At 37.0% G+C, this 19,579-nt stretch overlaps 1 protein-coding gene across 2 annotated transcripts in view; it reads right to left on the bottom strand.

Annotated features, from left to right (window-relative positions):
- The window catches only part of psmd14 (proteasome 26S subunit, non-ATPase 14), a 104,505-nt gene that overhangs the window by 72,977 nt on the left and 11,949 nt on the right, over nucleotides 1–19,579 (bottom strand). Inside the window, exons 2-3 of one of the 2 annotated variants that reach the window (XM_080199160.1) lie at nucleotides 12,801–12,858; nucleotides 4,657–4,708 (exon numbers count right to left, since the gene is read on the bottom strand). In XM_080199160.1, coding sequence (XP_080055286.1) covers nucleotides 4,657–4,704 — 48 coding nt within the window. In that variant the 5' untranslated portion in view covers nucleotides 4,705–4,708; nucleotides 12,801–12,858. The remainder of the gene's footprint in view (nucleotides 1–4,656; nucleotides 4,709–12,800; nucleotides 12,859–19,579) is intronic. The other variant, XM_080199159.1, reaches the window with a different exon arrangement.

Raw genomic sequence — 19,579 nt, 5'->3', positions numbered from 1 at the left:
AGAAATGTCACAATTAAGGCCACAAGAAAGTGCACAAAATATACTATTGTCAGAAACAAAATGATTTCATCGCAAACAGTGAAAACTGATGAGTATGTGTAACCCAAAGTGTACAAAAGCACAAGCATCATCTCTCTTTCACTTAGAGTAATATGTGAACCCATATAAACCTCCAGTTTCACTTGGGCTGCTCTTGTTGACAAAGTGTTAAAAAAGGCTTTTGCCATTATAACAGCATAAAGCTAACACCTCAAAGTGTTATCTGCTCAGTCCTTTTAGCAAATTTATTAACACTATTAGTTAGATTACTCCACCTTTTCCATGGTGTGAACCGGTATCAATTATTTAGCCAATTCTATTCTATGTTAATAAAATACCTGCTGATTAAACATATACTGAAGTGTCACTTTGTGCTACACAGTACATTGACACTATTTATTTTAGCTTAAGTAAATGCTACAGTCAGAAGCTGGTGCAAGATTGTGATGACAGAAGTTGTGAAAAAAGAAAAATGTATGCACTAGAAGTCCTTTTATTTGTGTGGAAGTAAGCCAGTGGAAACATAACAGACAGTAATACATTCCTATATCACAGCTATAATGTTACATAACTACTGTATTAAAATGCACTTACAATATTAAATATGGTTGCATAAGGATCTTGTACAACAGCATGAACTGGAAGCATCAAAAGAAAACTACCAAACTAATATGAAAGTAAGTTACAGATCATTAAATCAGGGAGAAGCAAAACTTTTATCAGTCTTTTATTAGTCTTCAAAAGGAAGAATAAATTTCTATTCACAGCCTTAGGATACCCAAAGTGTTTCAGAGTCAATCAAGTACTTTAGAAGTGTAGTCCCTATTATAACATAGGTTAACACAACAATAAATTTACAAATAGTATAGACCCTTAAAGATCAAAGGAATTAATGGTCAGATCATTTGTTTTAGAGGCACTGATTAGTAGATATGTGCAGGCAAGTTTTCCCACACTTTAAATAGTGCCATGAGATCTTATACATCCAGTGGTAGTTAGGACCTGGATTTAAAAATCACATCAAAAACATGGCACTTCCAACGATGAAGCTATCTCAGAACAAAGGCATGGGGCTTGAATCCACAACCATATGCCTCAGAAGCAGGAGTGCTACCTCTAAGGCAAGGCTGACCCCTACATTTTAAATGTACTTGTACATGAAGTTTAATGCAAGAAAACCCTAAATACCTTCATACATCAAAAAAAACCTTCAGTTCTACTTCCCAGAGCCAATGCTCCATTTTGTTGAGTATGTATCTTTACAATCACCAGTGGATCAAACAAATACAAGTTCCCAATACAGTTTTGAGTGTTTGCAAATTTTGCTACATGTAGGTAATTAACATGCAACTAGTACAACAATGTTGAAGCGTTGGTCATCCAAAATTTCAAAATTGGTTTTCCTTCAATTGAAACTTTTATTCAGTGTCAGTTATAACTATCTTTTGAGTTCTCAATTGGAAACATAGCCTGAACGTTGTCAGCCACAGCTTAATGGTAGGTGAATTTTTAATTTAACAGTTTTAAGCTTGGAAAATTGTTGCTCACCCACCACCTCTGCCTCAATCCACACTCTGGGGGTTTACCACAAACCATAATTCTGATCAAGAGGAAATAATTACTAATTTACAATAACAAGTAATAATTTATTTGTATCATCTGAACTCAAATTACTAGATTTTATATATATATTTTATATAGATTATACACATACAAGTGTGCTTTGTCTATATTTTCACAAAACACAAGTGATTTATTCCATTCTGAATTAGTTTTCCACCAGCAGCAAGCATAGCGCATGCCATAACAGGTGCATTTTCTATGATTGATGCATGATAGCTTCAACATTGAAATACTCTTGATGATAGTGTGTGCAAATTTATAATAATATAAACTACTAGATACTGATTCATGGTTGATATCTACTAGAATATATTAAAACATCAGTTTAGCACTGTATTCATCTCACCTAGAACATTGATAGTTTCTGCTGCAACCACCAACCATGGAAGTGCGTTTCTCTATTTCACCATTCTCTGTTCTCATGTTACAAAGTATTCATTTAATTGCTTCCTAAAATTCCTAATTTCAACATGGCAGTGCAGAATATTCCACATTTCAAAGATGCTTACTCTTCCAATATGGACTAAGCGACAAATCTGAATTTCTGTGATTTAAGAATCTGCACTAAATAATGCAATGTCAGATCTGGACGTATTAAAGTCAATCAGTGATTCTTGTAGTAGATAAAAGATGTTCAATTGTAACAACTCTACAGGCTTCAGCTCTTGGGCTTTGTGATCTTTGTTTAATTTTGCAATGTGCTACACGTCAATAGTGAAACACTTAGAATAATTGGTGACTATTTCAGTTTATATTCTACATTTTCCTTTATTTTTCGCTGCCAATTCTGCTGATTATTTTCTTGCTAACAAACATGACCCCCAGAATATCACAGGACTACATGTCATGAATAATCCAAAAGACAAGATGTACAAAGGGTCTAGAATTTATCATATCTAATGCAACCAAATTTAATATCTCAGAATAAATGAATTGCAACAAATGGATTGAAGCATTTTAGATTTTAATTTAAAATCAGTAAAATATACAGTTTTATAAACGAACTATATCGCACCCAATGTTTAACTTTGTATGTCTGTAAATGTTCAATAAGCAAATTTTAGAGCAAAAATTCCTATTCTTTAACTTACATGATTCTAAACACAAAGCATTTTAATGTCACTTTTATTGTTAGATATAAATCAACATGAAAACCTCCATTTAATGCAGCAAATCAAAATCGGAAAAACAGGCTGGCTTAATATCAGCTGAATGTAAACTACTTCTGCTGTCCCTAGTTCAATGATGAGCTGAGGCAACCTGTTATAGGAGGTGTTAATTGGCAAATGCTGTACAAGTCAGGAGCATGTTCCCTGTCGTCCTAGCCCAGCAAGGCTAGGTCATTAAAGTGGAAATGAATTCTTTCAGGCTGCCTTAACCCCTTAAATGCTCAATTTGTTTTTCACCACAGAGCAGAGAAACCAAATACTTTAAGGTTTTATATAGTCCATTAAGTGGAGGTTTGGAATATAATAAATATGGAGTACGATTAAGTGCACTCTAGGAAATTGAGAATATTTCTGGAAGAGTTTGAGGTAGGAAGGGAAGTAAAATGCTTCATTTGATAAATTACAATTTTTTAATCCAAAAATTTAAACACACATCAACAGGTCGCTGCCCTTTAGAAATAGAAATAGGTTAGATTTTTAAAAATTAGTAACCAAGGTGTAGTTTTAGCACCACAAGTAGATTGCGCTATTGAACTGTATTGAATTCTTACACCATTAACTGCCTGTAAAATTTTTATGTTTTTTTTTACACAGGATGTTTATTTAATTAAACATCTGGAACAACTACAGATGAACCTACTATTCCCCATAATTTAGAATATGCCTTTAGCTGTCCATTGTTTGGAGAATACATAAAAAGCCAAAAAATTGAACAGAAAACACTGAGTGGTTACATCTTCTATCAGTGTGTGATTACTTTGGATGACAGGATAAACCTTTCACCATCAGTGGTGCAAGTTATAGCTTACCAAACAGATTTATTAAAGAGCAAATAGATAAATAAGCAGAAGCAACAATGCTCCTTAGAAGATTGCAAAATAACTGTGCTAAATCACAATATAAAGTGGATCACATACCTTTCTGAAATTGAACTTTTATGTCAGTTTATTGCCCCTCACCCCTAGTTCTCCTCTAGTTTCAAAGTGAAACTCTATTTAAGAGCAAATCAAGAAATGCTTTACAAAGTTTGCCAGGGCCCCAGAATTTAAGTATGCATTGGAAACTCAAAAAACTAGCTGCTAAGCAAATACATCCACAAACAAAAGACTACTAGCTACTTATAATTGAACTGAATAGCTTGGGCTCTCCCACGGACCCCTGATTGGACAAGTCCCTTGTTATGGCTGATTCTTTTTTGATTGTACATCTAAACAAGACAAATCACAATGCATTATAATAAAAATTATTCAAAATGCCTAGTCAGTAAATAATCGTCATTATTACTGGGCATATATACTACAAAAATGATGGTGAAAGATCAACAACTCAATAGCTACAAGTGAATTTACTAAAGTCTTCCATTCAAGTAAAAGAACAAAAGTAACACACCATGAATAGTGCAATGTTCTATTTATTCACAGGCAAATCAGCTGTAGGTATTTAACATATTCTGGATTTGGGCATTTGCTAATTAATGTAGTGAATAATCAGGTTGCTGGGACACAATATCATTCACATGTATAGAATAAATATCAACTTCAGAGCAGCTTGAAGGTAGCGCTGGTGAATAAATGAAGAGTTTGATCCAAAAGATATACATCTAATGTACACTTGATTTTGAGACACCACTCGGACAGGTTTAGTTTACAAACATAGGGGTAGGAGTAGGCTTATTTTGTAATCTTCTGTATTGATTTACATGGTGCCTCAAGTGATCTGATAAAATTCTAGTCAGTGTGATTTAAACCAATTTCAGTAGAAATTGATTTGTTACTGTCCAAGACCCCTCATGGTTAAGAAGTTAATAGGAAAAGGGCACACTAACCTGTCCAAGTCCGGGCATACCACCTCCCAGTCGCAAAAGTCTATCCATATTGCTGGAAAAGAAAAACACACAAAAGTAATTAACCAAAAACTTTTTAAACTCAATTATCATCTATATAATTCACCTTCAATCTTTCCTTATGTCAAAAATATTGGTGGTAATTACAACACAACATCAGATTTCCTGTTAATTAGCGCCACATACTAATTCAAGAACCTGTCTTCCTTGCTAATTAACAGACCCAATTTCACTGCTTTTGTTTTTTTATTGGGTTATCCCCAATTTCATAACAGTATTTCACAAAATGAAAACGTATCTCTGAAAGTTTTATGATTTTTGTTCTTGCTATCACAAATATTAGATCTGGGTTTTTGACTATAGTAGCTAGATTATTGAAAAGGCAGTCTACCACTAACTGATGCATTCCCTTCAAGTACTAAATGTATTACGGCAACTTGTACAGTCTGCACAAATAGGAATCGTCACTTTCAAATTAAAAAATTGTACATCTAATTAGTAAGTTCTGTGCTAATTAACTTACAGCTTGTCAGTTATCATCAATATTGCGTGCAAGTGATGGTGTGATCAGATATAAGTCTCTAGATACACAAATCCTAAAAGCTTTCAAAGCGACATTAGAGGAATTTTTACTGTACAAAATAGATTTCTCACAATGATATTTTAGAAATGTACCTTATCTACAGGAGCACCTTCACTACTCCTATAAATATTAAGGAGCGCATTAGGATAATGTTACATTGACAAACATCAAGGTCACTTTGAATCCCTTCAGTTTTGGCAAAATGAGCATATAAAATCTTTATATAAAGCAAATCTTTTCGTAATAAAATTTGTCATCATTCCCAAATGCAGCCCTATTTACTAAATTATTTTTATCTCAATGAGAGGCTCTTCAATTCTACTTAAGATATTTCACATAAGGTTATTGAGAATTATATTTTAGCTACATATTTAAAACTAAAAAGAAGAAAATTATAAAGTAAATTGGTCAACAGTCTTACTCGTAAACACAACTGATATTCTACTGTTAATTAACAATATACAAATATTAGACTTTTTCCCATCAGCCTGTACAAACTGACATAAAATTGCCACATATCGCAAAATAAAACATGATTTCTTCAAGAGGGAACTAGCAGGGATTACGTTTGCAAATTTGCACATCAAATTCAGTCATCAGAATTATATTAACTTCAAAAACACATTCAATTTACCTCTTTCTGTAATGATAAGCATTCAATTACTTAAACCACATTATACCTGATGCACAGTTAACTTCTAAATGCAGAACTGGTAGTTCATATTTGAAATATGTAGATCAGATAAAGCTGATATCTTGAGTCCTTTTTTTACATTATTCTTCCACAGATGTGGACATTACTGGATAGGCTAACATTTATTGACCATCCCTAACTGCCTTCAAGGTGGTGAACACCTTCTTGAATTATTAGTCTTTGCGCTGTAAATACATCCACTGTGCTATTAGGTAGGAAATGGGAATATAGCTCCAAGTCAGGATAGCACATGGCTTGGAGGGAAACTTGCATGGGATTGTGTTCCCATGCATCCACTGCCCTTGTCCTTCTAGGTGCTAGAGGTTGCAGAATTGGAAGGTACTGTCAAAGGAGCTTTGGTGAGTTGCTACTGTGCATCATAGAGATGGTACACACTGCATTAGTGGAGAAGGGAGTGAATGTTGAAGAAAGTGTCAGCCAAAGTGGACAAATGAAATATTTCACCATACTGCCTTTGGGGAATCAGGAGGCCAGATGGTTTGAATCTCTGGTCATTGCCTGATACTTGTGTGAAATGGACATTACTTTCCACTTGTCAGCCCAAGCCTAAATTATGTCCCTGTCTTGCTGTACATGGTCTCGGATTGCTTCATATCTAAGGAGTTGTGACTGGTGCTGATGCTCATTCATCAGCAAACATCCCGACTTCTGACCTAATGATGAAGGACAGAAGATCATGCAGCATTCAATATTTATTCAAATGACTACACTGGTACATATCTGGAACTAAGATATTGTTACACTCTGCAACTAACAATTTGAGTAAATGCTTTGGCATTGCTCAATTCACTCAATCCCAGCTGCCTAGCAACATCTCTGCTCCCTTATCCATTACAAGTTGCAATTTTCTTTATTTTTCATAAAATTGTCATACACGCAGTTTGTTTGAGAAAGTAGCACATCTCCCTTAGTATTGTTCAAAGTGAGGCACAGGAAATACTGTACTGTAATAATGGGGGTGGAGGGTGGTTATACAAGGTAATGGCAACTAGTCCACTAGATTTTTATTGGTTCTCTGAGGATTAAATTCCACAAATCATAGAAGTTTGTAGCACAGGGGGCAATACAGTCCATTGTGAAAAAGGTGACTTTTTTTCTATAGCAATCCAAAATTAATACCATTCCTTTTTTCACCTCCACCCACACCAGATCCCACCCAACAGCCTTGCAATTTCTTATGCAACAAATTATTTGCCAGTATTTCCTTGACAAATACAAGAGTATGTGCCTCAACCACTCATTATTTCATGCTTCAAAAACTTTAACATAATTTCTTCCAACTTCTCTCCTCACTTGAAGCCTTGCCACTGACTTTACAAAGGGAATATGTTGCCTTATTCATCATAAAAACATTTAAATTTTTAAAAAATCTATTAAGTCTCCCTTGGGTTTCTTTGCTTCATATATATTATTTTCAAGTCTCCCATTTATTATATATTAAACAAAAAAAGTGTCTCATAATTCCTAATGTACCATACCCATAAGTGGAGCTGTGAAGATCATACTTACATGACAGATAAAAACCAATGGAACAGGAACTATACATGATAACCCCAACAGATCCAACTCCTTTCTTAAAGCAATGATTTTAACCACATGCCATTAAATTTAGCAAAAATGTGCATGTGCTCAGAAATCAGTTTCTGTTTATCAAAAAAATGTGTACAAGAATTCTTTAATGGCAGCCCCAATGCACTAGGCTACTAAATTAGAGACAAAACCAGTAAACAGAAATGTCCATCCAAACTCATGCACGTAGAAACAAGAATAGCAAGCCTGCAGAAATCTCAGGTCATCAACCTGAACTGTTAACTCTGTTCATCTCTCCAATGATGCTGCCAGGGCTGCTGAGCATTTCCTGTTTTTATTTCAGATTTATAATATCCGCAGTATTTTACTTTTTGCTGAGGAAGACCTAAAGCCACCAGATCACTAACTCCATACAAGCAAACGGACGAACAAATCAAGCCTCACTCCAAAACGGAGTTGAGGAGGAACTTCTTCACTCAAAGGGTGGTGAATCTCTGGAATTCTCTGGCCGTTGAAGTGGTGGAGGCTACCTCACTAAATATTTTTAAGACGCGGGTTGATGGGTTTTTGATAAGAGAGGGGATTAAGGGTTATGGGGAGAGGGCGGGAATGTGGAACTGAGCCACGACAGATCAGCCATGATCTTACTGAATGGCGGGGCAGGCTCGAAGGGCTAGATGGCCTACTCCTGCTCCTATTTCTTATGTTCTTATGTTCTAAAACAAGAATAAGCTCCATTTGGCAAGAACTAAATTTGACTCCAAGCAGAAAGGTCATCACAGCTCCATCCTGAATGGAAAGGCTCACAAATGTGCATTTATCCTTATCCGGACCCCACATACAAGCTGTTCAGCAGACAAACCTCCCAGATTTCTACTCCCACTGAATTAAGTATGCAATTTTCCTCATCTCTCCTAGCAGGCAGCTGCATCTAGTGAGCAGAAAAGATGGCACACTGGTTAGTACTGCTGCCTCAGCGCCAGGGACTCAGGTTCAATTCCAGCCTCAGGGCACCGTTTGTGTGGAGTTTGCACATTCTCCCTGTGTCCTCCAGGTGCTCCAGTTTCCTCCCACAGTCCAAAGATGTGCAGGTTAGGTAGATTGATCATGGTAAATTCCCCTTAGTGTCAGGAGGACTAGCAGGGTAAATATGTGGGATTACGGGGATAGGCCTGGGTGGAATTGTTGTTGGTGTGGGCTCGATGGGCCAAATGGCCTCCTTCTGCACTGTAGGGATTCAATGAAGATCTACAGCAATTAACATAATTAATTGCACATACGGAAATTGTGCTACTTCCTCTCACCTCCCCCACACACAAGTGGTTCCTCAAGCTGCCAATGAGCACAGAAATGTGGAAAGAGCCCCCAAATCTGCTTTCTCCCTCAACTGCACAGTGCCTAACTTTTTAAAGCAGCCTTGACTATTTGTATAATTGATTAAACGTATGGTCCCTATTTTATTCTACATCCTCAATACCCTTATTTAACAAAAACTTATATAACTGAACCCTGGAAAACTCCCAACTCATCTCACAATCACAAGCTTTTGAGGTCACAGCAAGAGGAAGAAGGTTTCAAATTTCAACTACTGATGCTCCCTCTGCCCAAATGTACATCATTCAGTCGCTATTTTAAAGTATAGTGGTTAGAGTTGAAAGTTGATTATTTTGCAATAATGTGTTGAAAAAGCTGTGAGTGCAATGTTTTGCTTTGGTAGCACTGGAAGCTCCAGGTAGTCCTAGACCTTGGGGAGATTCCTCAGTCTGGAATCACTGAAGTGTGGTGATTTGATGGGTTTTTGATAGGAGAGGGGATTAAGGGTTATGGGGAGAGGGCGGGATGAAAGGGAATCTGCAGAGAAGCAGAACTGGGGGCAATGGAGAATGGGAGTTGGTGTTCCAGTGGATTCCTGGCAACAGCACTAGTGAGAAGCCTTCCAGATCTGATGTTCCTGGTTTACAATTATCTAACAGCTATCAGCAAGCATTAATTATGATGCTTTGCGATCATTTCCTGGAGAGTGCATCTGCCTATCACTCACCCGCTCTTCAATAGTTAAAATATTTACATTTTTAAACCATCAACTAAACATGGATAATAATAAAAGGTGATAATTCAAAATTCAACTATCTTTTCTTGACTCAAATTATGAGGAAAGGTAGGTGTCTCTTTCTCCAGTGAATGTACATTATGTTGTTTATTAGGAATTTATAATTCCAAGTACTTGTGTTATTTCCTCTGTTTACACACCATTTCTCCATTTTAAAAAGCCTGCTTTTTATCTGAATAAAGCTTTTAGAATTTGTCCTTTAGTTTTACTTCAAATAACCAAGAAAATCAGATTTATAGAGACAGAGAAACATTGCAGCATTTGACTAACTTGAACTTAACTGATGTATCCTGCAAGCTTACATGTGGTAGATATTCAGACTGCAAGATTTTCCTTGATGGACAGAACTTCACGTTCAAGCTTTGAAAGAGACCAAGGTCGTCACAAAAAAACTTTAATAAAAGCATTCAAAATGGGGACAAAACTTAATGACACCATTGTGAAACCGATTTTTAAAATGTGTCTTATGCTTGTCACAATGATAAGAAACTATGACTGTGAGAGATCTCCCTGCAATTTCACCAGCTAACCACAGGCATTTTGAAATTTTAAAGGAGACACGTTTAAAAGAAAATGCACGGCACTGATCAAAATGGCTGTCACAAGTCACCTAATGTCTTATACTATAAGATGACCACTTTTCTGGAATTTTCCATATGAATTGCTCTGAAGACCTGTTGCATAGAATTTTACACTTAGTGGGTGTCAAGCTCCACTTCAAACAGGTACTCTCTTGAGCGGAAGGCACTGAAAATGTAAAGTACTAGATTTTGATCAATTATTGTTCTATCAAAACAATGAGAACTGTTAACTAGTCAAGATACTTGTCAGACATTCAAACTCCTTGAGGAGAATGAAATACCACATCTCTTGTTGATTCCTATCTTGAAATTCTGACTGGGCTGGGGATGAGGGGGTGTTGTTTCCTCTGGCTTGGGTGAAGGTTCCCAAACAAGGGGTCACAGTCTCAAGATATGGGGTAGGACCATTTAGGACTTAATGAGGAGAAACCTCTTTACTCAGAGTGGTGAATCTGTGAAATTCTTTATCACATAAAGTTGTGGTGGCCCAGTCACTGAATATGTTTAAGAGGGAAACAGATCAATTTCTTGACTCTAAATACAACAAGGGGCGTGGGGAGAGCGCAGGAGTCTGGTGTCGAGAGAGAGGATCAACTATGATTCTATTGAATGGCAGAGCAGGTACAAAGGGTCAAATGGCCCACTCCTGCTCCTATTTTTTATGTTTCTAAGAAATGTTGTCAAAAGTTGAGATGTAAAGATCAAACAATGGGATTTCTTGGCCTGCAACAATGACTGCAAGACATGCTATTCAAGTTCCTTTCTGGGAATAGACAGGCAGGAATTTTAAAAAACTGCCAAGCAGAATCAGGGCAAGAAGGAAAAATCATCACAGGCATCTAAAAACACTGTTAGAAGTCAGCAGAAAACACCTATCACTTTCCCTGTAGCTAAAAAATTGGTTTTGACAAAGCACAAATCTAAAACAAGTCTCAACTCCAGAATTCTACAGGAAACAAACTAACTTCAAATAACCACAACATGCAATAATCTATGCTTCAAAACCAAGCAAAGGATTCAACTGCATTTTCTTTAAGCTTTTTATTGGAGTTCAACTTTCTTACTTCTGATATCTGTGTTTGTGTGTGTTTTTGCATATTTATTACTTTTTCTTGTGTTTAATAGCTAATAATTTTTTAACTTAAGAAATCCTAGTTTGATTGGTTCCTTGTTAACAAATAAATACATTTGACAGGGAAAGTTAATTGTAAAATGTTTTTTGCAACCAACTGAGTGGCGCTGAATAGAAGGTGAGCCATTGGAGATGTTGCAAGACAATGGTCTCAATCATTTATGGTGTCAGTAGAGCTTAGATCTAAAAGTAATGGGTATCAACATTTCTACTGGGAGTATTGCCAAATGGGATTCTACAATTTTACAATTAACTTCCCTAATACATGCATGGGAAGCAGAGGAGGGAAGGAGGGGGGAAAACAGGAAAGGGGATTTGTTCCACAGTTTCCGTCGAGATTTTACGGAAACCGTAAATGGGGAGTATGAAGTATACAGGGATTTTGAGAAGTATACAGGAAATTTGAAACAGATCAAAGAGGGGAAGAAAGCTAATTGGAAAATTAATTGGTTAGAATGAATGAAATAAGGAATAGGAGATCAGGGCAGTTTCTCAACAACTGGAAGCAGGTGGTAGTATCCTTGGGATAAAAACAATAGTTTGCATTTATATAGCAGTTTTAATAGAAAATGCTCCGAGGCACAGATGATCAGAGTCATAATCAGGCAAAAATGGACACCGAGCTAAAAGAGGTGCTAATATCAGAGATAATCAAAATCTTAGTCAAGATTGGGGGATTAAAAAGAATCTTGTAGCAGAATACGGAGGTACAGATGCATAGAATTCCAGATTGTGGAACTTCAATAGCTGAAAGGCACACCCTGCAATGGTAGGAACAGGTGAATATGTAACAGGCTAGAAACAGAGAAATGGCAAAATTGAAGAAATTGTAACACTGAAATTCATTATAGACTATCATGCCCATTAATGGCATGTCATATTCCTAATGAAAAGATTTAGTGCGGCTTTTGAAATGAATCTTGTCTTTTTTAAAATAAACAACGTGCTGCTGCAAATATAGCCACCTAAAATTTGCTGTGACCTGGCTTGGGTATTCAAAACTGGCACACTTTCTAATAGAGACAAAATAATACATCCCAGCGGAAAAGGTGTCAACTATCCATCCTGAGACCATCAAAAGACAGTCCTGAACTGAATGGACATTTTTTTAAACAAAATGGCTGTTTTAACCCTCTCAGGATAAATGCTTTGGACAATAAACCAGGATCTGGCTAATCAACCTAAAATGACAACCATATTTGGAAAAGGAACTGTGAGGAATCACATGGTAAGGCAGCCGTGTTCATCTTTTCATCTTTAAATGCTATCTGTAGTCAAGATGAAAAGGGTAATAAATCTATGCCTGAAAAACCAGAGGTTGGAACATCATAAGGTCTGCCAGTCTGTTGTTTTGCAGGTCCACCAATACAGCAAACTGACCTCCAAGACTACTAGCTTTGTGATCTGAAGAAAATCCATCACTTTGAGGATCTTGAAAATGACATTAGCAAATGGTCTTGGTCTGTTGAACTCACCCAAACTTCACTTCAGGAGTGAAGATGTATTTTCATCAGGCTTGCAACTCATGTTTTCCTGAACAAGACAATCACATGAATTATGAACTGTTCCTACTGTTTTAACTTACAAAAGTGTGCTATTCTCATCAACCGTACTTTCCTTAAATATGTTTGTGTGTGTACTTGAGTGGATACTATAGCATTAGACTTTGGAGTGAATGCTTAAATAAACAATCTCTCTGTATTTAAACCCATGAAAAGGTTGGTGCTAGTTATGCAAATTGTCCACACTAAATGGGGGTTAAAAAATAAGCACTCATTTTTCTCAGCAAAGTTTACTGATTATGGGCAGTTGGGATGGGAACAGCAATTTCAGCAGTAATCTCGTAACCTTTCTGAAACAAGAGATAGAAAGCGAGGCCGTGTGACTTCAGGATGCTAACTTAAAATGCAAAGCAGTGACGGACCAAGGATCAGCAACAAACAATAGATAAGAAAACACAATCTGTGTGGGACAGGATATGTGAAGCAGAGTTTTTAATAAGCTAAAGTTTATAGAGGTTGAGGGACGACCAATAAACCAGGAAAGTGTTGAATAGTGAATCCACAGGTGATAATGACAGCAGATAGGTTAACGGTCAGGCGAAGATGAACTGTACCGTCGAAATGAAAATTAAGGCAGTCTTTGCAACAAATGCAGAGAAAATGCAGAATCAGGAGCTCAGCTTGGGTTGAATAAAATGCCAATGTTACAAACAGTCAGGTTCATTATGATCAGACAGCTAGATACAATATGTGGTATGTGTTTCTCATCAGTGGCTCAAGATTATGACTTCAGTTTTTACCATGGTTAACTAAGAAACAAAAGTGGTTCTCTGTGACCTTATATTGGACAAGCAATCTGACTGGAACCACATAAAAGGGTCAAGGGTGGTGAAGAAGAGGTAGAGGTAGGTGGCACTAGCATTCAGGTGCAACCTGGTCCCTTGTCTGCAGATGAGAGGCTCAAGAGGTGGTATAGTATATAGGTAAGGAAATAATCAGTGCCTAAAGATATTTGCAACTCCAAAGATAACAATGCAGGGGCACGAAGAGAAGCCACCACTCAAGTTGTGACTGGATGGCTAAATACGGAACTAGCCCAAGGCAATCCTAATGAGCCAAAGGAGAAGTATGGGAGTCATCCATTGTGGGTGAACTGGGTCAATACTGCAGAAGGATAATGCACACACTAGCAGGATGGTATTTCTGACTTTGATGTGGGTATGCCGGTGTTGGACTGGCATAAACACAGTAAAAAGTCTGACAACACCAGGTTTTAGTCCAACCGATTTATTTGATAATACTCACAAGCTTTTGAGGTTTCCCTCTTCGTCAGGTGAATGGAACTCTCCATTCACCTGACGAAGAGGGAAACCTCGAAAGCTTGTGAGTATTATCAAATAAATCGGTTGAACTAAAACCTGGTGTTGTCAGACTTTTTACTGTATTTCTGACTTTGGCAGGATTGTTTTGATGCTATGGCAGACATGGAAATCTAATTTCAAAGATTCAAGCACGGGAAGTGAGGAAAATAAGCACAAATTGGAAGAGAACATGTTTATGGAAAGAATGGGGAGGGTACAGAGAGAGCAACTTAGTGTTTGCTCAGGGGGTCAATGATAGGGTCTTCGAAAGGTTGAACGGGGGGTAAAATGGGTATTTTGAAAGGGGAGGAGGACAATTCAGATCAGTGGAGATAAAGAGACAGCCAACTAAAATAAGAGAATAAAAGCTCTGAATGGAAATGCAGTAAGAACATTGGAATGTAAAAGGGAAGATGAAAAAAAGTGTAGGGGCACCATGTTAGAGGGAACTACAGACATGGGTTGAAAATCAGTTGTCAATAATTTGCTTTCAGTCAGTATGTGTGGGGTGGGAGTAGGGGGATTGCACAATAGTAAGGTCAAAGTTGGGATTATTTGTTTATTATATACAGAATGTTTGTGAAGGAAGAATTGAGTTCATCATCACAGAGATTCTGAGGATAAGTTGGAGCATATAATGGAAACAGGGAACCTCACACACTGCCAGTGCACATCAGAAAACTATTTGGGTTTCAAACAATGCACTGAACATGTCACAATATACAAATGTTATTCTTCGTCTTTAAAATATGCTGGAAATCCTCAGGCCTGAGAGACAGATTGCCTTAAAAATGCATTATTTCTTGAATACCTCACTGAAACAACAACTTAGGTTATAGGGTTTGAACTACTCCATCCCCCCATAACCCCAAGGGACTAAAGCTAACAAATTGTTAGATAATACGTTAATTTACTGTGTCATGCATACTTTGTCTAAATTATGGGTTAACGTGGAAAATGCTTTGCATGTATAGCTAAGCAGTCGTCTCATCAGGAAGAGACGGAAATCTGGATGCTGTTTGTGGAAAAATGTTTTTTGATCATTCTGAAATTTCATCTTTTTGTGGTGGGTCTTGTGCATGGCTGTGTATTCCTTCTTCGTTATTCGGCCCAACCACCTAAGTACTAGATTCTGAAGTCCAATCACTTTCAGTTCAAACAATGGAAATCACAAGAAAAATGGTACCTATGTCAGAGCAAATCACAAGGCCTGAGCCAGCCTGCCTAGAATAAACGTAGTTAAACTGTGAAAGGTCATGAAGCCGAGTTTACATCCCACAAAAAGTTTACAAAAAGCTCACATGAACAAGTGAATTACGGTTAGTAATAATACGTAGACTATAAACTACATCTTCCATTTGATTCATTCATTAGCATTTTAAAAATTCAAAGACTGAGATTTTAGTTTTAAAAACAAACGGATGTCTATGACAAGTTGTATAAAATACAATTCAAAAGGTGACACTATAATTTATTTCTCATTCAAAGAATGCATTCCATGGTTCTTAAAGGGAATATTTGTAATTTTTAGAATTACTGTAACATAACATGAAACTTTGTGAATTATTTTTAAACTTGTAAAATTGTTGCATGGCAACTTAAAAAGTACTACTATTGAAGGTACAAAAATAATATACACTTAGCTACCTGATGGCTGAAATGAAATGTGTAAACACAACAATAACAGAAATTCTGTTCCACTATTATTGACAGAATGTGTGTGTAAAATTTTGTAAATACATTAGAAATGGATAATTGTGAGACAAATTTCTTTCTCATATGTTGCTAACACTATTTATAAACCTAGAATAATTTGAGAGCGAGTTCTTTGTGGTGTGTGGTTGGAATTGCAAAACTGCTGGTTTGTCAAAGCCAGTTCACACAGTAATCTAGATGTCTGTCACCATGCTGAAGGTGTCATGCTGTATTTGGAATTCAAGGCTGCCAGTTTATCGAGGCTAAATCCCATTGTGCAGACTTGTTTATCATAATATGGTTCTGGAATTCAAGGCTGCAGGATAAACAAGTCATGAGTACAAAACTAGGACAAGCAGGATCATCAGTAAGAGACATCAAAACTGAATAAAGACCATTAATTTTCACAGTGGATGATTCTGCCCAACGTTATTTACTGCAGAATCTTGTCACAAAATAGTACATATTCTTATGTTCTTATGTTTATGTTCTTATATTTCAAACAATTTTGGCAAGTACTTCCCGTTTTAATTTCAGCCACATTGTGTGCGTATATCCTGTGTTCTAAATCAGGTTAGCTGCAAACTTGGCCTGTTCCTTCAATGACATTGCTCGGATTGGAGAGCTAACTTAAATATGTTTTTATGTCAGACTTCTATTGCATTCGATACTCAAGCGAGAAAAGTACATTCCCAGTTGCAGATCAGGGAAAAAATATTTGTTGTCCTTTTTCTTAATGGTTTTTATACTTTGAAACATAGCATCAGGAGTGGGATAGAGACTTTTATATACAAACATATGGATTAGAAGAAGTCGGCTACTCGGCTCTGTCAACCTTACTCTACCATTCAATAAGATAATGGCTAATCTGATTGTAACTTCAACCCCAACATTCTGGCCTATATCTGGTAATCTTTTACTTCCTCGTTAATCAGGAATCGGCAATAAATGCTGGCCAGCCAACGAAGTCTGTGTCCCACAAATAAAAAAACAAGAATCAATCTACTTCTACTACAAAAATATTCAAAGATTTTGCTTCCATTACCTTTTGAGGAAGAGTTCCAGAGACTTGCAATCCTCTTAAGAAAAAAAATTCTCCTAATCTGTCTTAAATAAGCAACCCTTTATATTTAAACAGTGACCAATTCCAGTTCTCCAACAAGACAGAAAATCCTCGCCACAGCCCTATCAATACCACTTAGGATCTTAAAGGCTTCAATCGAATCTCTTCTTACTCTTCTAAACCCTAGTGGTTACAAGCCTAGCCTTTCCAACCTTTCCTCATAAGACAAACCACCCACTCCTGGTATTAGTCCAGCAAACCTTCTTTAACTGCTTCTAACACATTTCCGTCTTTCATTAAATAAGGGGACCAATACTGTACACTATACTCCACATGTGATCTCACCAGTGTCCTCTACGACTAAAGCATAACTTCTCTATATTTGTAATCAATTCCCCTCGCAATAAATGAAAGCATTCTATTAGCTACAGAAATTTGGCACGTCCGGTACAACTCCCACCAACAGATGCACCGTAAGAAGCATTTTTTCAGATTGTACCACAGCTTGGTATGGCTCCTGCTCGATCTAAGATTGCAAGAAACTACAAAGGGGCGTGAACGAAGTCCAGTCAATCACTCAAACCAGCCTTCCACCCATTGACACTGTCTCCCATTGCCTCGGAAAAGCAGCCAGCATAATAAAGAACACTTTGCACCTGGGACATACTTTCTTCCACCTTCTTTCATCAGGAAAAAGATACAAAAGTCTGAGGACACATATCAATCTGACTCAAGAACAGCTTCTTCCCTGCTGCCACTGGACCTTTGAATGGATCCACTTCGCATTGTTGATCTTTCTCTACACCCTAGCTATGATTGTAACACTACATTCTGCACTCCCTCCTTTCCTTCTCTATGCATGGTATACTTTGCTTGTATAATGTGCAAGAAACAATACTCTTCACTCTATACTAATACATGTGACAATAATAAATCAAATCAAAATCGTTAATAATTACTTACTGTACCTGTAGCCTTTTGTGATTCATGCACTAGTACACCAGGTTCCTCTGCACTTCTATTGCCATTAATATAACAAGCTGTTTTATTCTTCCTGCCAAAATGCACAATTTTATTTGCCCACGTTATACTCCATTTGCTGGAACTTTACCCACTCATTTAACCTATGTTCCTTTGTAGCCTCATATCACCTTCACAATTTACTTTCCTACTATCATTATTTGTCAGCAAATTTAACGGTCATTCTTTCAGCCCTTCATCCAAGTCATTCTATAATTTGTAAAAGGTTGAGGCCCCAGCACTCGTCATATCTTGCCAACCATAAAAAGACCCATTTTTGCCAACTCATTTCCTGTTAGCTAACCAATCTGCTATCCATGCCAACACCACGAGCTTACATTTTGTGCAATAGCCTTTGATGAGATACCTTATAAAATGCCTTATAGAAATCTGAGCACAGTAGATTCACTGGTTCCCCTTTACCACAGCACGTGATTCTTTCAAAGAACTTCAATAAATTGATTAAACATGATTTCCCTTTCACAAAACTATGGTGATTCGGCCTGATTGGGGAAAAAGTCAAGGCAAAAAAGGGAAGTGCCTTGCTTTAACGTCTTTAATAATGGCTTCTATCACTTTCTCTATGATATATGTTAGACCAACTGGCCTGTAATTTCCTGCTTTTTGTTTCCCTCCCTTTTTGAGTAAAGGTTACATCTTCTATATTCCAATCTAATGGAACCTTCCCCAGATCTAGGGAACTTTGGATAATTAACACCAATGCATCAACTACCTCAAAGGTCATTTCTTTCAGGACCTTAAGATGAAGTCCAACCAGACCTAGGGATGTTAGCCCACAGACCCGACAATTTGCTCAATACAATTTTCCCAGTGACTATAATTTTCATGAGTTCCTCCCTTCCTTCCATTTCCTGATTTATAGCTGTCTCTGGGATATTACTTGTGTCATCCACGGTGAAGGCAGATGCAAAATATCTGTTTAACTCATCCACCATAGCCCTGCTTTCCATTACTAATTCCCCAAATGCGTCTCCTATAGGATCAATGCTCACTTTGCTGTTCTCGTTTACATATCTGTAGAAACTCTTACTGTCTGTTTTTGTATTACAGGCTCTCCTTCCTTCATATTCCAGTTCCCAATCTTCTGATCTGCCATTTGCCTTAGCGCAAATATATGTTTTCTCCTTTAAGTTTAATACCGTCTTTAACTTTTTGAGTTAATCATAGATGAAGGCTGCTCCCCTTGAAATTTTTCTCTCTCACTGGAAAATGACAGACTGCAAAGAACAAATATAGTAGAACTATTCACCATGTACATTTTTACAAAATTAAGTGAAAAAGATATTTGCTTGGAATATTATGAAGCTGAAACATTGTATGACTCAATGAACATTACAAACTAAATAAATAATGACATTTTTTCCTTAAAGGTCTACTCCCAAGGAGAAAAAAAACACTTCTGACTTGTACTGTGCTATCTGGATAAAATCGAAAGGACATATAACCAAGTAAAATTATCCAGCTTTGCACCTCCAGTTCCACACTATATAGTACAAATCAGACACTTGACCTTGATCTCTTTTCTGGTAATCAACCACAGGTCAGCAACCTAATAAATTTGTAAAGCTTCGCTCATTACAGTTAGATCACAA

The sequence above is a fragment of the Carcharhinus amblyrhynchos genome, chromosome 11 (genome assembly GCF_965287045.1).
Source record: "Carcharhinus amblyrhynchos chromosome 11, sCarAmb.v2.hapA, whole genome shotgun sequence".
Lineage (NCBI taxonomy): Eukaryota > Metazoa > Chordata > Chondrichthyes > Carcharhiniformes > Carcharhinidae > Carcharhinus > Carcharhinus amblyrhynchos.
The sequence above is the reverse complement of the archived record's forward strand: the minus strand, read 5'-3'. Positions and strand labels throughout refer to the sequence as shown.